The 25507-nt window shown below is 38.5% G+C and overlaps 1 protein-coding gene across 3 annotated transcripts in view; it reads left to right on the top strand.

Moving 5' to 3' along the window:
• Nucleotides 1-25507, top strand: part of MACROD2 (mono-ADP ribosylhydrolase 2) — a 2100238-nt gene that overhangs the window by 1977900 nt on the left and 96831 nt on the right. For all 3 annotated transcript variants that reach the window (XM_021921837.2, XM_003905088.5, XM_009216566.4), the window contains 2 exons: nt 7756-7818; nt 12068-12136. In XM_021921837.2, the coding sequence (XP_021777529.2) occupies nt 7756-7818; nt 12068-12136 (132 nt within the window). The remainder of the gene's footprint in view (nt 1-7755; nt 7819-12067; nt 12137-25507) is intronic.

Genomic DNA, 25507 nt, shown 5'->3' with positions numbered 1-25507 from the left:
CAGAGTTAGAAGTATTTGTATTAACATGCCATATGGGAGAACCATATATTATCTATTAAGAGGCTATGTGTGGCATTGAAAATAGCTCTCTGGTGCATTGCTTTGTGCTATTTTTATACCAAGATATGCCATGGCAAGTTTTGGTACGCCTGGGTCATACCTTCAACGTTGAAATGCTACAAAATTCAATCCTTCCACAGGTATTTGTTGAGCTCCTTATTGTGCACTTGTCTCTCTGCTTACCATTACATAAAACATATGGAAGGCCCAGTGGCACCTACAGTCTCATGCATTTCCTCTCTTTGAACACGTCTTGTTAAACTGAAGTCCCCATTAACAGGCACACAGGCTTAAAAAATTACAGGTTCCATTTTTCCTCTTCCTTCTACATGGACAATACTGTTTTGAGACACACTGATAGAGATAGGGCTGACACGATTGTCTTGTCTGTCCTAATGTTCGAAGAGGGACCCGTGAGTCTTGCACCCCATCTGTTAATGGGGCATGGATGCAGCACTATTTGAGTTTATTTTGGGTAGAACTGGCAGCCAGGAGAGCACTACCACCCAGCATTTCTCCAAACTGCCTACACATGCTGCACCACCTTCCCGGAAGACTGTAAGTCATTAGTCTAGAGAACTATATTGAAACGAGTTCCATACAAAATCTGCCCCTGCCTGGGGAGGCGATTCCCTCTCTTAGCTAATTGCTCTAGTAAGGAGACAAGGGGCAATGGGTGTATTATCACAAGGTCCTGAGATCTTATGTCGGGGCCACCATCCTTGAAAAATTCTGTTCTAAATGACATGTGGAACCTCATGCTTCATAAGTAACTGAAAGATCCTGGAATAGAAGATAATTTACCTCTTTTTTTCCTGATTCATTTGTGAACTATCCAGGCAAGTCCAGGTGGCAAAAGCGTATTTCATTAACTGGAGAATAGTTATTGAACCCCTACCAGGTACTTAGGAAACATCGTTTAACAAAGCAGACAAAGATCCTTGCCTCGGTGGAGCTTACATTCAAGGAGGGGCGGGAACACATAAACAGTGAACATGATACCTACCTAAATTAGAGGATACGATATATTAGAAGATGATGGACAACTGAAGAACCAAAGAGAAAAAGTTGATCGGGATGAGAAGGATGGAGTGTGTGAGGGTGGGGAGGTGATGCAATTTTAAATGGAAAGTTCAGCACAGATCTCATTGAAAGGGGACAGTTAAGCAGTAACTTGAAGGGGCTAGAAAGAAAGCACTCCAGGTGGAGGGGTCAGGCAATGCAAAGGCCTGGGGAGAAGAGACCCCAGTATGCTGGAGGAACAGCACAGAGGCCAGCATGGCTGCAGCAACTGAACCAGCAGGATACTAGGAGAGAATGAATATATGCAGAGAAACAACGAGGGTCTCCACCATGCAGGATATTGCTGCCATGAGAGCATTCAAGCAGGGGAGTGGTATCAGCTGCCTCACACTTTAAAACAAACCAGCTTCTAGGCTGAGAAGAGGTGTTAAGAAAAGAACTGCAGCAGCAAAACATATCAGGAAGTCATTGCCACTACCCCGGAGAAAGGGGATGGAGGATGGCCCCAGCTGGCACTGGCGAAAACAGAGGGATCCTAACTATTAATACTTGTGCTCCCCACACTTCACAATTTGATTTTGGGGAACCATTAGTTAAGATCAAAGACACATGAAATGTTTAAACGAATCCATAATTTAATGAAATTCAAGCAGAAGCTGAGATAGATACCACACCTCATCTACATAGAGAACTGAAATATGATTCAAGGAAAAAAATAATCACGCTTTGGGGGAAAATGAAATTTCTCTCTTAATCCCTTGACATGTGTTTATGGAGCCCTTAACAGATAAGGCACTGTGCTGAGTGCCAGGACACCACAAAAAAGGGACATCTCTCTGCAGAGGGCTTACAGCTTAGCTCTTGCAGGTGAGCAGAGGTCTTAGGATTCTGCAGGGCAAGAAAGACTCCAGGATTTGGCATGATCTGGACCCGTGTTTAAGTCTCAGCTCTGCCACAAACTGTGTGACTTCAAGGAAGTGACTTTGATCTCCCACAAGCTTGATTTCTTCATCTTCAAAAATGGAGATAAAGTCGAATAGGATGGTTGCGACGTTCATGGTTATGTGTGTGAGATGTGTGAGCATGTAAAGGTGCAAAGGAGACACCTATAGGAAGCAGCAGCTATGACTCCTGCTAGGTGGAGACTGTTCGCTGCACACCTTTTTATCTGCACTAAAAGATGCACATGAGGCTTTTCATTAAAATAATGAGGCAGCCAATGCAGAAACTTTTCTAAGAGTAAGCTATTAAAATAGATCAATCAGCTAATGACATCTCCTGAACAAAATTTGTAAAGGTTTGGAACTAACCTTCCCTCTCTCCTTTCCTTCCTTCTTTCATTTCTTCTTAAAGTCATTAAGCAGGACTGAGAAAAGTAGGTTTAAAGTAGGTTTGCATTGGAGGGAAGATGGTGGTGAGGGGGCACAGAGTTTGGACAGGATCAGAAGGGCTTCTCTGTCCCAGACCACTGTGAACTAAAGAGACACAACAACTGAATGCTGTATGATCCTAGATTGCTATTAGGATATTCTTGAAAATTGGAAAAACTCAAATGTGATCTGTAGCTGAGATAGCAGGAATGTCATCTATGTTAATCTTCTGATCTTGATGGTTGTATTGTGGTTATGAAAAAGAATGTCCTTGTTTGTAGAAAATATATACTAAAGTATTCAAGGCTGATGGGCATGATTAGGAGGTGATTATGTCTGCAACTTACTCTCAAATGGTCCAGGAAAAAAAGAGTTCTTGTCCCGTTCTTGCAACTTTCTGTTGCTTAAAATTATTTCAGAATAAAAATGCCTTTAGCATTAAACACAAAAGTTTAGAGTTGTAGCACTGCACTCACCTGATATGAGAGCCAGAGGGGTTGATTCTCAATGTCTGTTGTGTTCAATGGTAATTGAATTAATCCAGATGAGATTATCATTTCCCACATTTTTGCTGATTCACAATTTATGTATCTTACCCAGACAACAAATACTTACATTTCTAAGTAGGCAGTAGTAGGCCCCGCCATCAGCTAAGACTGGGTTGAAACTGTCCCCTGCTGCCATCAATTGCTAGCTGTGGAATCTTAACACCCCTGTGTCTCAGTTGTCTCATCCATGAAATGCAGATAATAATACCTGCCTCATGCAGTTGTTATGAGAATGAAGCTTGATAACTTTTGCAAAGCATTTAGACACTGAGTGGACCATATGCAATATTCAGTAACTGTTAGCTGGTATTAACTAATATTATTCTGTTGCTCACATAGCTCTATAGTTAAATAAAACATAAACATCATTATATTGATGGCAGTGCAGACCCTTTAAGAGCATTCCTCTGTTATGTCAGCTAATTTTACTTTTCAAATATGTACCTTCTAGAGAATTTTGAAATGTATGAGTTGAAAATATAGATGGGGAAATACAAAATTAAAGACTGGATTTTTTTTATAAGAGACAGCTAATTTTTTTTAAAGTTAACTTAAAGCCTTCCTGAGCTGAGAAAAATAAATATATCATCTGTATTAATCAGTTATTGCCATAATAATGCTGTGCAATAAGTCACCCCAAAATGCATCCCCTACCACAAAAATTTTTATTCTCATGCTCACAGGTCTATAATATAACTGTGGTCCAGCTGATGTAGGCTGGGCTCAGTGGGGTGGTTCTACTGCAAGCTGTGAGTTGCTTGGGTTCAGTTCCAGACAGTGACTTGGGTTCAAACTTGCTCCATGTATCTCTCATCCTCCTTAAGCCAGGAGCTACAGGGGCATCTTCTTGTCATGGCAAATGTCAGGAACACAAGAAACAAATCCTTTTATGCAGCGCATGTAAATCCTTTGCTCACATTCTCTCCACTAGCATTTCATTAGCTAAATTAAGTCCCATGGTCAAGTCTAACATCAATGGCATGGAAATATTTTTTGCTCACAATGGAAGGACACTGATATATGTCTCTGTCTGTGCCCAGAAAACTATAGACCTTTAGAAGAAAAGACAACAGTATACCAGCAGGAAGTACACATCTGATTGTTTCCCCCATATAGGGACGGATTTGTTCAGACTTATGTCTCCTTTATCTTCCTATCACCATGTAGAGTTCACAAAAGGAACTACAAATATCAGGATAGCAATCCGTGATCATGTGGTTGAGATTTTGCCCTTGCAAAACTCTCCCATGTAGAATTAAACATGGACAGCTTGCTTATCATAGTCATGTTGCAGCAGGAGCCTCTTATTTCTATAAAATTTCTGAAACATTCTTGCAAACAGTACACACTCGATAATTATTAGTTGAAAGAGTAGGAGGCAGAGTACTAATACAGGAGAAATCAGAAGGACACAACCAGTAGAATTCTCACAGGTTTCTGTGCTTTTTCAGCATGGGAAAGTAAAGTGTTATATTACACTCAACATGAATGCTATGGAAATTTATCATCTGAAGTAAATATGTGATCTTAAAGGAATATTAACTAAGAACATTTAGCTTCTATGTGACATTATTTAAGCTAACAAAATAGCCTCGCACTTCCCTGTATTTCTTCACCTTTATCGTAAACCTTTTAAAATCCCTTCTAAAATCCCTTCTAAAAACCTCAAGTTTACACATCCCTCTGCTTAACTTTTTATTGTTTATGTGCTTCCTGTGATGATAGCTAGACAAACAAGGCTGATAAAAAGAAAGCCTGTCCTTATCAAAGACTTACGGGTAACTGTGTTAATGTGCCTTGCTTTTTCTACCAGTGGAAGCCCCCTATTTCACTAAGAACTCACCCATTTGCAGCATTTAAAATGGATGGAAAGTTCTAAGCCAGCCAAAATGTCCTTCTAAAAGAATGAAATGAATGTTAATCTAATTGCCCAAGAACGCGTACGCTGGGCTTGGAAAATAAGCCTTCTACATTGGTTCCCCCTGCTGGATTTGAGGATGCACTGTCTTGGAAATTGATGAAAGCAATATAACTGGACCTTTTTATCTAAGGGCATGCTACTGGAATGGCAAATCCAGCATTCTTCTAGAAAGCATTCGCTCTGTGATAAACGTGCCAAGTGTTTCTTGAGTTTGCTTCCCAAGGGCAGAAATACTGCAAATAGAAAACTGTGCCTCTGAGACTCAAAGTAGAAAACAAAAGCATGCCACTCAGATGTCTGTTCTAGCGAGGGGGGTGGCACACAAGGGAACTAAGGATAAAAACCCAGAAGCAGTAGACTAGGTAAACTGCCAGACTGGTTGTTACTATCAGAAAGCTGGATTTCGGGGTCTGACCATGAATTTCCTTTTTATGCATTTACAACTATTGGAACCAATTCCTCACATTTCTGTAATTTAATTTCTGTTTTTCTTTCCCTTCTTATCTTCTTCTCTTCATAAGAAATCTCCCTACCTCTACTCTGTAGAAGATGTGGTAACCAGACTAATTTTAAAGGAAACCTGTGACCTGCAAACGTCAGGGCTATTGTGAAGTGTGTTAAAAGGCCTGTCTGTTGAGGGAGACAGAGAAGCTGGCAGATCTTTCCTGCTTGACTCTGAAACCATTTGGTGGGAGGAAAGGGACAGATATTGGCTAAGTTTTTGGCACATGCTCCTGCACCAACTTGGCCTTGTTAAGACAGCAGAACAGCAGAAGTGACTATTTCCTCCCTAGAGCAAAGGCCAATGCTGTTTCCTTCATGGAGAACCAGAACAGGGAAAATGTCAGATAATCATGTGGTACTTGTAAATATGCCATTTAGGACACTGAATTTAAGTGGCATACAGAGCTACCCCAGGTTCTCGTATTATATTCAGGCCAGGTGTGGTGTCTTATGCCTGTAATCCCAGCACTTTGGGAGGCTGATGTGGGAGGATTGCTTTAGGGCAGGAGTTCAAGACCAGCCTAGGCAACAAAGCAAAACCCCGTCTCTCCAAAAAAATAAAAAATTAGTCAGGCTTGGTGGCATGTGCCTTGTAGACCCAGCTGCTCAGGAGGCTGAGGTGGGAGGATCGCTTGAGTCCAAGAGTTAAAGGTTGCAGTGAGCTGTGAACATGCCACTGCACTCCAGGCTGGACAACACAGCAGGACTCTGTGTCTATAAAAAAACAAAAGAAAACAAAAAGTAGTTATATTATGTTCACCATCACAAACGACACAGGGCTAAGCCAACACAGGGGATCCTGTACATATATTTATTGACTGCATTCTTCGCCAAACACAGAGTATAACTCTTTTTTCTTTTTTTATCCTTCTATTATAAACTTTTTTTTTCCCCCATTTAGGTCAAATCTACATGTTTCCCCATCTGAAACTTTCTTCAATAGGTCGTTTTCCAGAGCTGCAGGTGAAATGCTTCCCCACTGCTTCTGAGGCTCTTGCTTCAGCTCTGCTACTAGTGGCCTCCTCTTGGGAGGATTCTCTTGCCTCGGAATTAAGAGTTGATAGGAGGAGAAGATGGCGGGTCAAAGCAGTCAAGCAAAACAACGTTAAGTGATTCAGGCCTGCTCGTGGGTCAGGAATTTTTAAAGGACTCAGCTGGATGTCTCTTCTGCTCCTTGTGACACTGGCTGAGGTCACTGCTCAGCTGCATTTGGTTGGCAGCTGGCTGGGTGGAAAGGTTCAAGAAGGCTTGGCTCACAGGTCTGGCCCTTCATGCTCCCCACACATCTTTTCTCTCTCTCTCCGTGTGTCGCCCTCTATTTGGCAGGCTAGCCTCAGCTTCTTTACAGCATGGAGGCTGGCTTCCCAGGGGTAGAAAGTAGAGATTGCCAGTTCTTGAAGGGTAGCTTGGAGGTCCCAGAATATCACTTCCATCATGTTCCATCATATTTGTCTAAAGAAGTTTCACAGCCAGTCAGGACTTAAAGAGAAGGAATGGGCTCCACTCCTTCAGAGACAAAGCATTTGTAGCCATTTTTAACCCACGTGAATATAGGTTGGTAACTTCTGCTTCTCTTTTCTGTACTTCACTATATGTTTTATACTTTGTTCTTACGTCTTTGTATAAATTCATCATTTTTATTTGCTTCATTTTCCAAACCAAAAGACCCTCCCGGCAATGACTTATAAAATCATGCCTCTACTTAACTACTTAACCTTCAAAAAGTTTATTATTTCCACAGATAAGTTTTAGAAAGTTGCTAATATACAGCCTTCATTGCACCTGACCAGTTATCTTTCATATAATTATATATGATAGCACAAATTCAACCAACATAATCTGTTCAAGACAAAATATTTTATAGCATAGGTATGTTAGACTGCCATATGCAAGTTAAGTGAAAATTGACCCTTTTTTGCAGCATATATCACACAGAGAAGTAAAGGGCAAGAAACTTAGCCAACCTTCCTTACACAGTGCGTGTTACTTAAGTCAAGGGAGAAAGGTGGACTGGAGTTGAAGTTTGTATTATATTTTGGGAAATGCCAAGCAAGGAGAGACTTGTTACCAGGACCACTGAGTGAATTTTGTTTACCGCAGTTAAACATTTCATCTAGCAAATCATGTGAGAAGGGATGAGTATAAATGCACCTATTTATGTAGGTAATTTTTCTGTTTCATGCCTCTGATTCATCTCTCTGCCTGGCTTTATGGGCAGTCATGCTACATTGCTTACAATTAATTTCAGTGCTGCATATTAGCCATAAAGAGATATTTCACAAGTTGGCCTGATGCATTTTTTTTTTTTCCTCTGTGGTTTTCTTGAAAGATGAGAATGGTCCAGAGGAAAAGCAAAGTGTGGAAGAAATGGAAGGACAGAGCCAAGATGCAGGTAGGCTCGGATTTCTTTTGAGAGGCTGCCTAGGCCTTATCCGCAGAGGTGAACAATAACTTCACTCAATATTATTATCTGAAAATGCTTATAGCTTTCACCAGATGAATTCCAGTGTTCATTCAGGTCTCCCTCAGGAAGCCACCATCTCCGATAACTATAAGTTGACTGTGCTTTCAAACAGAGTGGTACATTTTCACACATCCTTCACCAATTCCATTTTCTGCCCTATAACAGTTTGCCTGGTAAAATTCTAAGAGGGCCGGGCGGAAGTTGGAAGTGCCAAGCCAGAGCTTGGCTGAGTCAGGGTAAGCTCAAATTTGTACATTTAGCTTGAGGGAAAAAATGAAATAAAAACTGATTAAAGGAAATGAAGAAGAGGCTTGCCCTGTACAGCGAGTAGAATGTTCTTTAGTGTATTGCATTAAATTTTGAAGAGCTATGCTTCAGGTTATTTCTCTGCATATTGTAGGAGATGGTGCGATGGGCCTGACTACCGCACACACAGAGCTCTAAGTAAGATCTAAACCCTTCCTGACATCCCCTCTGTTCACTAAAGGACAGATGTGTCCATTGAAAGTTTATAGATTCCACACTGTAGATTATAAATTGAACATTTTTAAATAAAATAGCACTTAAGACTCAAAAGGGATTGAAGTCACCTGTGATTTATTATCTCTTCCTATCCATTTTTATACTCAGCCATGCTCTCCTTTAAAAGAATGATAGGCACAATCATTCACTTACCAACATAACCAACAAAAAAATAAAAATAAAAATCCCCGTGCCCTTTAGTTTCCCAGTTATTCTCCCAATTGTAATGAGGCCCATGAAGGGCCACTTTTGAAACAGTGAGCCCTACCGTTTGCCAAGCACATCCTAGGCCATATGCTGAACTCTTGGAATTAAACCAGGTAGTGTGATAAGTTTTTCACTGTAAAATTCTTGCATTAACCTTGGAGATATTGCTAGGGGTCTGGAAGCTTTTATTATTAACCTGGAAGACGAATTGAAGAAGGCCAATCAGAGAAAGCACTGAAGCAAAGCAGCAAGGACTTTGTGTACCTGCACCTGGGTTGGCCGGCATCCTTTGCTGCAACATAGTCCTTGCAATAAAATGAATTTCTGATGCAGAAAACTGTTGTTATCCAACCCTCCCCCACCCCCAACCCACACATTGCGCTCCATAGCAGATGAGTGAAAAGCTGTCACTGTTTTTATTGTTTGGGGCTGACAAGTATTAGTCGACTAACTGCCAACAGCTGAGGCCATTCTGTGACTGTGGAGCTTACACAGGTTTTATTCACTCACTACTCTGTCCCACACAGTTTTTTTTTTGAGACGGAGTCTTGCTGTGTCACCCAGGCTGGAATGCAGTGGTGCAATCTCGGCTAACTACAACCTCCACCTCCTGTGTTCAAGCGATTTTTGTGCCTCAGCCTCCCAAGTAACTGGGACTACAGGCACCCACCACCATGCCCGGATAATTTTTTTATTTTTAGTAGAGACAGGGTTTCACCATGTTGGCCAGGCTGGTCTCAAATTTCTGACCTCAAGTGATCTGCCCGCCTAAGCCTCCCAAAGTGCTGGGATTATAGGCGTGAGTCACCACACCCAGCCCCGAACTGTCCTTATTGACAAAGATTGTTTTCCATCCCTGTACATACATGCACACACACACATGCACATGCACACACACACGTGTATGCATGCACTCACATTTGCCTGTGTTTGATTTATTCATCCTTTTCCCTTTAACCAGTTGAGAATAAGCAGTTTGTAGATTTGAGATCCTTTTGCCTGTGAGAAGGGAGTGGCAGAATGTCAGCCTTTTTCTCCAGCCCTTGAATCTGATAGCGTTGTCACCACAATAGGGGCACTTCTCAATGTGAAGAGGAGTCCTAAATGCATCACCGAGTGACTCACCTTGCTCTTCCAAGTGAGCTTGCCGGCTGGCACAGAGGCCAATGGCAGAGTCCACCTATAATCCTGGCCAGCGTCAACATACATTGTTACGTTCACACTGCTCTTTTCATATCCTCCCTAATCAGAGCTCAGATAAATCGAAGATGTGGTTATAGGTCATTAAAGCTCTTTTGACCTGCTAGTATTTTTCCAAAATAAAAGTATCTTATTTTCATTCAATATAATTTCCAGCTTCAGTTTTGATTATATAGCTCTGCAGGCCTCTTACACGTCATGAAAAAACACAATCTTAAAACAGTGCAATCCAGCAGTTTTGACTGTTGTCATGATCAAATCAGATCAAAGTTGTAGATAATATTCTTCCAAAAAATTTAACAAATACATATCAAGGGTTCATTGTGTCATAGGCACCATTCCAGGCACTGAATAAACAAACAATCAGTAAAAACAACATCCCTGTTTCTTTGAAATTTATATTCTGGTGGGGGTTCCAAACAATAAACAAATAAAAATGATAAAAACATCAATAGTGATAAATGCCTTGCTGAGAAATAAGGAAACATAGAAGGAATGCCCAGAAGGCAACTTTCCAGTGCCTGGGTTTGGGATGGACTCTCTGAGGAAGTGATAGTTAAAATGAGATCTAAATGATGAGATAGTGACAGAGAATTATGTTCCAAAGGACACCTGACCTGAAAGTAATAGTACATGCACCATGGACAAAAGATAGGCTAGAAAATAAGTGATTTGTGATTTGCTTCCAAATGTGTGTTAGTTTTCATGCATATATGAGTTATCTTTAGTTCCCTGACTCTGCTACTACATAAAAAACTGTGAATATATGTGTGTGTGCATATGTACTATATATAGAGTTTATATGTATAAATATACCATATATGTATAAATATACTATATAAAACTATAGAGTCCATGTAGTATATATACACATATGTAATGTGTGTGTGTGTGTATATATATATATAGTTTTTCATGTACTATCAGGGAATATATATACATAACTATGTATATAAGTATATATCACTATTATATATAAGTATATAATTATATATATTTTCTGCTACTACATGAAAAACTATATACACACTATATATGTATATGTATACTACATATACCCTATAGTTTATATATAGTATATTTATACATGTAAACTATATATACTATATGTATATAACTATATATAACTATTATATATAACTGTATAACTGTACATATTCCCTGCTACTACATGAAAAACTATATATACACTCTATATGTATATGTATACTACATATACTCTATAGTTTATATATATTTGTACATATAAACTATATATATAGTGTGTGTGTATATATATATACACATGCACACTCTATAAATACTTTTTTCTATAGTAACAGGGTTATGGAACTAAAGATAACTCATGTATGCATAAAAACTAACACACATTTGGAATCAAATCACAGATCACATCTTTTCTAGCCCATCTTTTGTCCAAAACGTGTGTGTGTGTGTGTGTGTGTGTGTGTATATATATATGTATATTCCTTTTCCAGTTATCAGGTATTAAACATTGCAAATGATTTTAGCAATCCTGCTTGTCTAGATTTACTGTTTGAATGGGAGAGAGTAGACTAGTTAGCTCTTATCTTGGAGGCCAAACATGACTAGAGTCACTAGGGGCTGATGACACTGAGAAGAGAGGTCTACTCTAATGCAGTTAATTGGTGCTGTGAGAGGAACAGAAAGTTCCACGTCCTTAGTCCCCATTTTCCCCTTCTGTTCTCGGGTGACATGAAAGTTCCTGGTGGCTGCTGGTGCCCTGTGCCAAATGCTCCCCTTCTTCCCGGCCTCTGTGCTGACAGCCATCAGAGCTCTCCCTGCAGTTTGACAGCCTGGCATAACGGAGCAGTAGTGCTGTGCTAAGAAAAAAACAAACTTTACAAACACACACACAAAAGCACTTTGTAAGAACTTGCAAGGATATACTTTCTTTCACAATCTGTTACCAAGAAAAATAATATACCATCCTTTGAGGAATGAGGAAGAAACAAAATGCCAAAGGATACTACTAGCAACAAGTAGCATTTTTCACCAAAAAATAGATTGTAGCCCGTCTCTGACTTAACTGAAGGTTCCTGTTTCACTAACTATAAAAGAGATTCCCAAACCACTAGCCCCTTCAAAGAGCATTCAGTGTATTCAAGCGTGCTGCAGGCTCATGCTTTCTCTGGTGGAGAGTGGAGGGAGGTGCAGGGCAGGAAAGCCACAGCCTGACTTCTGGAAGGATGAGCTCTGAGGCAGTGTTTCTTTTTCTGCTTTATAGATGGTGTCAACACTGTCACGGTGCCTGGCCCCGCTTCCGAAGAGGCAGTGCAAGACTGTAAAGATGAAGGTATGAGGCCACTAACTACATCTAGTGATTGCAGACTCTTAGACTATTTGGGCTTGTGTATATGGAAAAACGAGGCAGCAAGTCAAATATAACTAGGTTTTCTTAAGTGTCTCTGTTTCCAATACAATCGACTATCCCACCTACTCTCTTTTATTGCATATCTAGCCTTTATAGAAAACACACACACACAGACACACACACACACACACACACACATATATATATAACATTTACACTTGTTCCTTTGGAAAATAACTATTTATGAAATGAGAGAATGACCAGAGAAACTATGTTTAGAGATGTTTATTTAAAACACCAGAATTAGTCAGTTCTGCTCTTTACAGCCACTCATCAGGAAAAGGGTTGAAAGAGTGGCATTTGAGAACCACCAACCAGGGAGCACCATTTTTCAAAAAAGAAAGAAATGTTTGAAAGGCATCCTTAGAAACAAATCTTTGGCAAGAGCATCATTCTCCATTCTGTCGACGGTTACTCTGAGAAAATGTTGCTGACCCAAGTATTTCCAGAAAAAGTAAAAAAAAAAAATTACTCTTTAGAAGACAATTTGAGGAAGGAAGAAGTAGTGGAGACATTGATGTGGGGATGCTAGAATTAAAAAATATATATCTAAAGGAAAACAAAATAGTCCTTTTTTCTCTCTCTCTCCTGGTTCATTGGCAAGTCCCCAGATGAAAAGGTAATATAGGCATACCTTACTTTCTTGCACTTCATTTTACTGTGCTTTGAAAATACTGCATTTTTTACAAATTGAAGTTTAGTGGGAACCCTGCATCAAGCAAGTCTGTTGACACCATTTTCCCAACAGCATGTCCTCATTTCATGTCTCTGTGTCACGCTTTGATAATTCTCACAATATTTCAAACCTTTTTACTATTATTCTATTTGTAATGGTGATCTGTGATCAGTGATTACTACTATAATTGTTTTGGGGTGCTATGTACTATGCCCATAAAAGATAGTGGACTGACTTAGTAAATGTGGTTCTGACTCTTCCACTGACCCACTATTCCCCTGTCTGTCTCCCTTTTCTCAGGCGTCCCTATCCCCTAAAACACAACAATATTGGAATTAGGCCAATTAATAGACCTACAATAGCTTCTATGTGTTCACGTGATAGGAAGAGTTGCATACTAAATCATACTTTAAATCAAAAGCTAGCTATGTTTAAGTTTAGTGAGGAAGGTATGTTGAAATCTGAGATAGGCTGAAATCTAGGCGTCTTGTGCCTAGTTGTGAATTCAAAGGAGAAGTTCTTGAAGGAAATTAAAATCGCTACTCCAGTGGACACATGAATGATAAGAAACTGAAACAGCCTTATTGCTGATAAGGAGAAAGTTTTAATGGTCTGGATGGAAGATCAAACCAGCCATAACATTCTCTTAAGCCAGAGCCTAGTCCAGAGCGAGGCACTAGATTTCTTCAATTCTACTGATGCTGAGAGAAGTGAGAAAGCTGCAAAAGGAAAGTTGGACCTTAGCAGAGGCTAATTCATGAGGTTTAAGGAAACAAGCTGTTTCCATTACATTAATGTGCAAGGTGAAGCAGCAAGTACTGATGTAAAAGCTGCAGCAAGTTACCCAGAAGATCTAGCTAAGATCACTGATGAAGGTGGCTACACTAAGGAACAGATTTTCGATGTAGACAAAACAGCCTTCTGTTAGAAGATGAGGCCATTTAGCATTTTCATAGCTAGAGGGGAGAAGTCAATGCCTGACTTCAAAGGACAAGCTGGCTCTCTTGTTAGGGGCTAATGCAGCTGGTGACTTTAAGTTGAAGACAATGCTCGTTTACTATTCCAAGAATCGTAGTGCTCTTAAGAATTAGTCGAAGGCTACCCTACCTGTGCTCTGTAAATGGCACAACAAAGCCTGTATTATAGCATGTCTGTTTATAGCATTGTTTACTGAATATTTTAAGCCCACTGTTGAGACCTACTCAGAAAAAAAATGATTCTTTTCAAAATATTACTGCTTATTGACAATGCACCTGGTCTTTCAAGAGTTATGATGGAGATGTAAAGGAATGTAATGTTGTCTTCATGCCTGCTAACACATCTATTCTGCAGACAATGGATCAGGGAGTAATTTTGACTTTCAAGTCTTTCTATTTAAGAAATATGTTTTCTAACACTGTAACTGCCATAGATAGTGATGTCATCCTCTGATGAATCTGGGCAAAATAAACTGAAAATATGGAAAGGATTGACTATTCTAGATGACATTAAGAATATTCATGAAAGAAGGTCAAAATATCAACATTAGCAAGGGTTTGAAATAAGTTAATTCCAACCCTCATGGATGACTTTGAGGGGTTCAAGACTTCAGTGGAGGAAGTAACTAAAGATGTGGTAGAAATGTCAAGAGAACTAGAAGTGGAGACTGAAGATGTGACTGAACTACAATCTCATGAGAAACTTGAACAAATGAGAAGTTGCATCTTATTTATTAAAAAAAGAAAGTGGCTTCTTGAGATGGAAGCAGGTTTGAGAGTATTGAGTTCAATTTTTTGTTTGTTTTTGAGATGGAGTTTCGCTCTTGTTGCCCAAGCTGGAGTGCAATGGCGCAATCTTGGCTCACTGCAACCTCTTCCTCCCAGGTACAAGCAATTCTCCTGTCTCAGCCTCACAAATAGCTCAGATTACAGGCATGCACCACCACATCCAGCTTTTTTTGTTGTTTTTTGTTTTTTGTTTTTTTAAAGTAGAGATGGGCTTTCACCTTGTTATTCAGGCTGGTCACTAACTCCTGACCTCAGGTGATCCACCCGCCTCGGCCTCCCAAAATGCTGGGATTACAGGCAAGCACCACTGTGCCTGGCCTTACTCAGTTCAATTTTAAGATAATTCGTACTGTGCATAAAATGCCATCAAACAGCATTGCATGCCACAGAGAAATCTTGTGTGAAAGGAAGAGACAATCATTGTGGTAAGCTTCATCATTGTCTTATTTTAAGAAATTACCATAGCTAGCCAGGCGTGGTGGCTCACACCTGTAATCCCAGCACTTTGGGAGGCCGAAGCGGGCGGATCATGAGGTCAGGAGATTGAGATCATCCTGGCTAACATGGTGAAACCCAGTCTCTACTAAAAATACAAAAAAATTAGCCAGGCATGGTGGCGGGCACCTGTAGTCCCAGCTACTCGGGAGGCTAAGGCAGGAGAATGGTGTGAACCCAAGAGGCAGGGCTTGCAGTGAGCCAATATCATGCCACTGCACTTCAGCCTGGGCGACACAGTGAGACTTCATCTCAAAAAAAAAGAAAGAAATTACCATAAGTACCTCAACCTTGAGCAACCAAGTGGTGGCCATCAACATTGAGTGGCCAGTAGTGACCATCAACATTGAGGCAAGACCCTCCACCAGGAAAAAGATTACAAGTTGCTGAAGGCTCAGATGATGATTGGCATATTTTAGTGATAAAGTATTTTTCAGTTAGAGTACATTAACTGTTTTTTAAGACATAGTGTATCTAAAAATATAACTGATGTCAAATACCCACATAGGCTCTGATGGGAAACTCTAGGTCATCTCAGAGAGATAAATCTGATCAAATGCGATGAGAGTGAAAAGACAGAAAGTGGTGTTCATCTTAAGCAAACATTTTGGTCATACCAATCATTTAGTTTGTGCTAAAAATTTTAAAGTGTCATGCAGTTGAGTGGCAGAGTTGAAGAAACATGAAAGAGAGAGAAATTAATTTGAATGTGACCATGTTTCAGACTGGGATTTTTCCTGTTGAGTTGTTTAGTTTGGAGATATCGCACCTTCACAGAAGCACACTGTTTGTGATGTTTCTTGATGCTTTTAGGAACTCACACCATTAATTGCTTATGCCAGGATTCATTTTTTGGAATACTTTTAGGATTTTTTTAACATAAAACTTTTAATGATGGTAACTCCATGAAGAAGTTCTGTTATGTATCACAAATGCAGTTCCTATGTAAGACTAAATGTGAAGTTTTATGAGTATTACTGAAATAAGCCATTAATATCCATTAACCTATTTACTTAGGGAAAATAGAAATGTTTTAAAATCCACACTAGTATGCAGTCTTCTTTCAATTAAAAACAGAATGCCTAGGGTATGATTTTTGCCTTTTTCTTCTGAAATAGCATGTACAGAAAACCACTGCTTTTAATTGATTATCAGTTCAAAGCTTAGACCAGCTTAGAACAAGTGTCTAATGCTGTTGGAACTATTGTCTTGACTGATAGATACCTAGCTTAGAATAAAAAAAAAAATCAATGGAAATCCTTCAAGATCGAGGTCAAGATAAGGTTAAAAGGCAGTCATATGTGTTGAGGATTCATTTCAAACATTCTCCATTATTAGCTTTCATGCAGAAATATCTCTTCTCTGTGACATCTGGGCTATTTTAGAGCTCTGCAGTTATAAGATTGCTTATAGAAATGCTCATTACACTCTCCAGTTTAAGTGGCAGAACATTTTTGCTGATCAAATGTCCTGAAGAAGCCCTTGCTCTCTTGAGTTTGTTTTCAGACTTTGATCCTGACCAAGCATCTTCTTGGGCTTTAGAATCACTGATATTATGGACAGGTCTTTTTTTCTCTTTCTAATAAAACTCCCAAGAATTTTGAGACTCATTTGGTTATTTCCAGCTTTGCTTGTCAGTGGGCTGGCTTTACATTTGTTATAACCTTAGTTTCCATAGGAAATTAGCATCTTCTAGGGTGCAAAGATTGAAAACAAATAAATAAAAAATAAGATGGCTAATGTCACTTTGGAGACCAGATATTTAAAAAATTCGAACAGTCATGTGAAGGTTGAAGAATTTCAAAAGGAAGTATTGTAAACCAGGTATCCTCTATGCCAGCAGTTTTGTTTTAATGTTCTAGACATATTTTCCACTGGGAACCAGGAACCCATGCTTGCTGCCTGCTTACCCCCATGTACTTGCTAACTGTGCCAGCTGCCAACAGAAGGAGATGCAACCGACTGGCTCATGGATCAAGAGCTAGATTGTGAGCTACACACTGATGACACCTGTTCCCAATGAGTCATTACAGCCATAGGGTGGGCAGGAGTTGAGCTGGGAGCATGAGATATTAGCAGGAAGAATGCTGATGAATAATTCATCCGGAATGCATGCCAAGGATTTGGCAACCAGGATTGAATTGAAATTAACTCCAAGGTAAAGCTGGCCTGGGAAAAGATTTGTGGGTCGGTAGGTGTTCTGAGGTTATTTCTGAAATAGGATGTGTACTTATCTATTGAGGACTTCTTTCTCTACTGGTTAAAAATACTCTGTTGATTTAATGGTAGTTTGCACTTTAAATCCTTAAAAACAAATTTAGGAGTACAAGTATTAAGGCTATTTAAGTTAACAAATATACAAGCAATCATATTAAAGGGGCATATAAACACAGAGGTAAAATTCATAGGAATGTCAAGTACTCCAGATGAAACTTTTATGAAGTTATTATTATTACTATTTAAGATATAGTCAACCTCCTTAAGATAAACAATATGCTCTGTTCTAGTTTTTTCAACACTTCTAATAGCTTATTTTCACCCAGAGCCAAGGTCAAGGCAGCTTTCTGGGGGAAAATAAAGTGCTGTTTAAACTCATCTTAATTCACCTGCCATATTATTTAATCAGTACCTAATTTAAATTTGAAGGTCAACTAGGCCAAATCATATGCTCATTAATATTAACAACAAAGTCAATTAATACTCAGGTGCATACCCGAGCTTGTATTCCTTTGGAACACCATGTAAGTCATACAATTGCTGTTTTTGGTATTTTTGAAATGGGATGTCACCTGGCAAAGGATTTCTTAACCCTTAATCTAGTTTCAAACCTCCTAGAAGTCAAAATTACTGTAGGAAAAGGGGAAAGCTAGCGCCAAGAGTCAGCCTTGCCAAAGTGAACAAAAGAGAAAGATTATGTACTAGGAAGAGGATTCAGGAATGTGCAAGAGATGAGAGCACAAATTATTCCAACCACTGAGCGCTGTAGGCCTGGCCAGTGGTGTGGACTCAAAATTGTTCTGAAAAATGGCATTGTTTCTGTTCTTCGCCTGAACTGTTGAGGAGAAACAAAACCAAGGCTGCCAATGAAATTCCTCTCGAGACTCTCCAGGCTAATTTTTCTTTGTCCTATTCCCATTCTTGGTGTTCACCATCCCCCACCAAGCATCCTCACCCTCTCACTCATCAGAGCGAGGACAAGGTTGTCCTCTGCCCTGGATCTGCATTGATAGAGGGTCTGAATACACTTGAGCATCCCTGAGTTATCCCTCTTGGATAGTAGGAGCCTTAAGTGTAGAATGAAAGTGGCCGTCCTCTGCTGGTATACTGAAGGTGAAAGAAGATGCATTGAGTGTCTCCTGTACACAATACTTTACATTTATAACAATGTAGTCTTCGTTTCTCAAAAGGGTAACCTGAGACTAAGAGAAGGAGAGAGGAAAAAGGTGTGTGTGTGGGAAGTGAGGATAGGAGAATGATTTTATTACTGTTAACTGCCATAGCTAATACCTACTTAAGCTTATGCAATCTCTTTAAAAGGTAGTATTTATCATATTTTTAATATAAAATTATTTTTGCTTATAAGAATAATATATCTTTATTGTAAAATAGTTTGTAATGCAAAAAAATAGGAATGAAAGCATAGCCATTTCCCTTTAAGCATTAAATCGTAGGAAAATAAAAGTCTTTATTCTATTTCTTCATTTAACAGTAACACTGTGAATATTTACCCATGTCTTTAAAAGTTCTTCAAAGGCATGAATTTTATTGATGTCACAATATTTTATCATCTAGTTGTCCCACAATTTACATAGCCAGTGCCCTAATGTTAGATAACTTAGTTATTTACAGTTTTCTTCCTAGTATAAATAATAGAGAAATGCAGTGCCTACATTTTGGATAAATCTTTGTGTGTATCTATGATCAGTTCCTCAGGACAAATTCCTGGATTTTATTGATTTATGAGGGAAAAGATTAAAATATTTTTATTATTTACATATATTTTCTTATTTTAAAAGTAATGTGTGTTTATTACATACAAAAAAATAAGCAAAAGAAGAAAGCAAAAATATCACTCATAACCCCAGTACCCAGAAATAAGCATATGTAATATGCTGATATATAAACTCTTAGTGTTCTTCTAGTTAACCTCATACATATATGGAGGGTTTTCTTTTTTTTTAGGGTATTCTGCAATGCATACAAGTCTGAACCTGTCTTTCAAATATAACAGTACATTAAAAATTCTTCCCACATCTTTTGACAGTCTATCATCATTTAATTGTGTATTCCAGTAAATAAATGTTTATAATTTTTATCCAGCCTCAATTTTGAATTGTTTCTGTGGTTTCAGTTTTAAATTCCATACTGACCAGAAACATCCCTTTAACCTTGTAAAATGATCATCATCATTTCGGTAAGAAAATTTTAGTAAATGTGAATGCATGCAAATTTGTGTGTTTTCTACAATGAATAGTTTTTTTTATTTTTCTGATTGTTTAATTAATATATTTATTGCACAAAATACAAATAATGGAAGAGAGTAAAAAATATTACATATAATCACAGCACCCAGAGATAACTACCATTCTCATTTTGGAGACTATCATGCATCTCTTTCTGAATATATGAACATACAAAGCTTTATGTAAAATGTATGATTTTAATGCAATTTTTCTCTTTTTGTTGCTTATGTACTCCTCACCATTCAATCACTCAGAGAGTAAAATACACGGACTAAGAGTCTAGTCTCTTCTTCCAACTACTTGGGCCCAGATTCCAATCCTACCCTGACCAAGCTGTGTGACCTTTGGCAAATTATTTAATCTTCCTACTCCTCAACTTGAGTTTCCTCATACGTAAAATAAGAACAATAATAGCACCTACCTCAAAAATATTAAGCATTAAAGTGATTCAGTCCATTTAAAGATTTTCAAGGTGTTCATGGTATACAGTAGGAGGCTTAATTTTTTTAGTCATTATTAAATATATATATATGTTTATTTTACAAATATTGTGTTATATTCCACATACCTTGCTAAATCTTGCTCTGCTACAGGTAGCCAAACTTGGTGGAAATCTCTGCCAGTCATTGTGCAAAGATCTAATTAATCCATTTTAAAGCTCACATGATATTCCATAGTTTGGCTGTACCATAATTTATTCAACCATTCTCCTATGAGAAGCAAGCACTTTCTTTCCACTCTATTGCCACATAGACTATGCTGCAATAGACATCTTTGCATACATATCCTTATATGCTGATGCTTTTATTTGTATGGAAAGATTCCAGGAATATGAGTTCTGCTTTAAGGAGTATGTGTTTTTAATAGGTGTTGACAAATTGCTTTCCCAACAGGCTATATCAGTTCATATTTCTGTCAGCAACTGTTATTTTTGTTCTTTCTGATTTTCGACAGTTCAATGAGTGTAAAGTAATCTCTCATTATTACTTTTAAAAAGTCGTCAGTGTTATTATCCCAATTTTGCAGATAACTGAGGCTCAGAAAGTTTGGATAGCTGAATCAGTTTCCCAAAAGCTGGAACCAGAATTTGGAAGCCAAATCTGTCTGAACCCAAAGCCCATGCATTTTCTACCCACCATGCTGCCTCCCATATCATGAATTTGGAGCAGAGGACTTTCTTTGCCTGAGTGGGTAGGATACAGGTGTGTCCAGAGAACACAGAGGGTGTCATGGGAACCCTGGGAACTGGGCAAGGTGAGCAGGGACTGGAACCACGGCAACAGGGAGGGCAGTTTGGAGCTAGCTGCTTGGTCCACATCATGACCTTGACCCTAAGCTAGGGACTACAATGAAATGAGTACACAGAAACCTCCAATCATGCCCCCGACTACATGTAAAACCCAAACCACTTTGTATGATATTCCTGGTCCTTTTGTGCTTCCTTAGACCCTGGCTGTACCTTACTCTATAGCCCGACTCAGTTATTTGTCCTTTCCCAAGTGCCACTGGTCTGAAGCATTCTGCCCTCACGCTGTCACATCCATTTTGTTCTTTATTCTGTACATGAAAATCCTGACCATTTTTCAAAGTCAATCTCAATATCTTTCTTACCCTAACTAGAACATTTACTCCATCCTTCCCCCGCTCCCATCCTTCCTTCTTCCATCACAAATTATCTGAGCAAACATTACAGTGACAGAAATTATAATAGATAATACAGGTGAGGGGGGTGGTGCATGCATATTTTCACTTTTCTTGATTTCTCCCGTCTTCATTACAATTCACCCCATAGAGTAGTAAACTATCCTGCTTCTCATAAATTTGTTTGTAAACCTTAAATATTATCATGGACCTTGTATCAATATTAGTTACATACATATCTAGCTCACTAGAATGTAGATCTCTTAAGAGCAGATACAAAATCTCATTCATTTTTATGTTCTCCACAAAGCTCAACACAGTGGCTTGCACATAGTAGGTCCTCATATTTGTTTAATCAAAAGGAATAAACTGGTGTGTACATAACAGTTTCTGTGATGCTGTTGATGATTTAACAGTTTCTTGGAGAATTTAATTGAGAGTCATGCATAAAATTAGAGACTTCACACGACTCTAGAAAGTGTGAATGAGAAATTATCTGAAATTTTTTCCACAGGAATTAACTAGAGAATTGGAGATAGAACCTATCATAGAGAATGGGCCACTTTTAATTCTAATATTATAGCCACTTTCCCAAATTTGTTTTTTACTATTATTAAGGCTTCCTAATAAAAGAAATTCCCTTTCAGAATTCTCTTGTTTCAGAAGTAAATTTTCCCAAAAATGTCACACTGCAGAAATATAAAAGGTAAATTCAAGCCCAAGACTTTTCCTATTTGTTCACTTTCAGACTTGGATATTCTTCCCCTCTAAGAGAATATAATAAACTTCTTTTAAAGCAGTACATATTTATCTACTATTTAATATAGTTTAAAATATTCCTAAGTGGCAATTGGAAGGTAAGTGTTAGTTCCCTTCCAAATACACTTTAATGTGCATATATTATTTTTCCTTACTAATTAAGTATGGCTGTAATAATATATTTGTAACAGCCAATTCTGTTATATGATCTCTTGGGACATATTTCTAAAGATCTTGTGGATAAGACTTGAAAACAAAATCTAGACTAGGACATGGAGATTATTTGAATGGGTTTACAATCCCTTTGTCCAACATAGTATTTTGGACCTAAATTTATGTCCAAATAGGTCCAAATTTATATGAGCATCCTCGTGATCATTTTCAAATTTAGTGGCCTTATTTTTGAATTCCTTGGGCCAAGCCATGAAGCCTTTATCAGTCTCAATTTATTTCAAATTCACATCACCACTGCTGTGTGGCCTTAGGTAATGTTTTTAGCTCGTGCCTCAGTTTTCTCATGTGTAAAAAAGGGAACCATAATAGTATTTATATCATGGGGTTGCAAAAACTGAAAGAGTTAATATACTTACAGTGCTTACAGCAGCTTCTCAAACAGTAAACTTTCAACAAGAGTTGGCAGCATTATTGTTTTTACAATTATTGTTATTAAATTTATTTGCTGGCTTTAAAATCCTAACTACCCCAGGTGGGACAGTCATATGTCATTGAATCATCACCAAATCAAGAAATCTATTGATATGCTAACGCAGGTTAGAGAGGTTCAATAACAGGTAACATTCAAAATATTTAACAACAGATGTTGCCCAGCCCCTGACCATCAAGATGAGCATTTTCCAGTACACCATAGGGCATGCACCAGTTGAATATTGAAAAGCAACCGGAGTAAACTATGCTGGCAAGCAGAAACACCTGAGGAATCTCTACCTAGCCCCACTCACCAATGGAGATTTGGTAACGGAGTATCTTTGCTTGAATACCAGACATTCCGTTAGTGCCTTTCATAGATTTTTCTGCCTGCTTTGTGTTTTATTCTCTTATAGATAAGACCTAGAATGGAAGGTCCCTAGTCCATATTTTGGAATGCGTTTGTGGGCATCACCTAATAGAAGTAATCATATATATCTCAAACCAGAATACCTTTGGGAGTGATTCAGGATGCTGTTAATAATTATATTCAGAATTACCGGCGCGGCTCATGCCTGTAATCCCAGCACTTTGGGAGGCTGGAGGCTGGCTGACCTGCCAGGTCAGGAGATCGAGACCATCCTGGCAGTCCTCTACTAAAATACAAAAAAAAAAAAAAAAAAAAATTAGCCAGGCATGGTATATGGCACGGGAACCCAGCTTCCTCGGGAGGCTGAGGCAGGAGAATGCTGTGAACTCGGGAGGCTATGGAGGCTTGCAGGAGTGGAGATCGTACACTGCACTCCAGCCTGGGCTACGACAGGGCAAGACCTCGGCCTGCACACACACAATAAGTAATAATAATAATAATAATAATAATACCAGAATTGACCTGATTCACTAGGACTGGAGAAACCCAAGATGTATACCTACCCAACCAAAAATGCATGAAGTCTTTTCTGTCTACAAATTAAAATCATAATATCTCTGACTCATATTTTTAAGTGTTTAACTTTGACTCCCCAGTGTACTATTTTTAGAGTATGTATTTTTCTGACCCTGTCACTTCTTGTTAATTAGTATAAAAATAATATTTGGAGTAACTCTTTAGATTATTTCACAAAAGGTGGCATGTCTAACCAATCTGATTAAACACAAGACATTTGCTAGTTAAGTATAGTCTATTTTTCTATGAAATATCATTTAGACTAACTCAGTAATTCTCAAACTTTAATGTGCATTGGACTCAAATACACATTAATATTTGAACTTAAAAATAAATACTGTACTTTAAGAGTTTTAGAAAGTATTTCCAGAGTTAATTTTGAAGTTATGTGTTTTTGACACTAAATAGATAGGACTGTACTCAGAGCAGGTGGATTCTGACAGCAGCATGACTCTCATAGCAGGATGAGGAAGGGGGGTGTATTAACCTAACAGGAGTGGCCTCTGCCCAGATGTCTCCACAAGGCCACAGAAAGCTCAAAGATCCATGTGTCACCAACTGATCATTGTAAATAAAGTGGACCTGCTTTTTTAACCCTGTCAGAAAAGACAAAAACAAAAACTAAACAAAGAGGTGGCTAATGAAAAACAGATATTATGACAATGGTTCATGTAGAATGGCACATCATTTGACTGGGCAAAAACGCTGGAGAAAGGCACTTCTTTTGAAGTGAATTCAGATCTATAAGCAACACGGTGGGGCTCTTGCTCAGATATCCCCATGTTTAAAATTTTATAGTATCTTTGATGATGTTAATAAGTGTTCTTTGATAAATGAGCTCAGCAGTCAGTCAAAACGTTTTGGAAACTACAAAATTAGGCAAAGTTAAGTCGATTTTCTGTAATGCAGAACTCAGAGCCTTCACCATGCTAACATGAATTGAAATGCTCAGGGGAGATGGAAGTATGGGGCATATCCCACATTAATTGACTAAATGTGATTTTTTTGAAATTTTGTTTGCTCGCTACCCCCTTTTTGTTGGTAGAACTTTTTAAAAATCATACAAAACACAGTTTGAGAAACCATTCCACATCCCATCTGGAAGAACTCAAGAACACAGTTTAAAGTTCTGATTTCAAGTTATAATACAAAACAGGCAACGGTAAAGTACCTTTTAAAAATGGGGTCTGGCCTTCTTGAATTTATAGTTATGGAGTGGTATTGGAAAAACATTCTCTCAAATTTTAGAAAGAGATGTAGCCTATCTTAGTTTTTGACAATAGGTTTTCACAAGCAGGGATGTTTTGCTCTGACTCTTTTCTAATGACGTTTATTGTCAGCTATTCTGCCACTGTTCCTAGGAGGATATATTTATCTAGACACACACACACACACACACCCCGAGAGAGAGAGAGAGAGAGAGAAGGAGCACGGGCGAAGATGTCTCAACTGCTGCATTCCTTAATAAGAAACAAGGAATAATTGGCTAGCTAGTGGCAAAGACTGGAACATTTTTTAATCAAGTATGAAGACAAGGTTTAAGCATTGATGGCATTTAATGAGAAGATCGTCTTCCTATTTCATTTTGGAATTAGCCCTGATATTTTGCACCAGATGTGTCAAATTAGAATGGAAAGGCAAAAACAGATTATTTTTCTCAGGCATAAGGGACAGTGACACTCACATAAACATATATGTGTACTCAAAACAACATGCAAGCGCATGCATGCACACACACCCTGTTTTGAGAACCAACACAAATATGTGCAAGGTGACAATACTCCCAGCCTGACTCATTAAGGTCTCATAAAGATCTAAGGTTTTCAAAAAGCATGTAAACCCATTACACTGTTTCAAATTACCTAAACCACCCAAAAATGTTTTCTATGCCAACCACATCTA

This window comes from Papio anubis, chromosome 16, assembly GCF_008728515.1.
Source record: "Papio anubis isolate 15944 chromosome 16, Panubis1.0, whole genome shotgun sequence".
Taxonomy (NCBI): Eukaryota; Metazoa; Chordata; class Mammalia; order Primates; family Cercopithecidae; genus Papio; species Papio anubis.
Note: the sequence above shows the minus strand (reverse complement) of the source record. Positions and strands in the feature narration are given on the sequence as shown.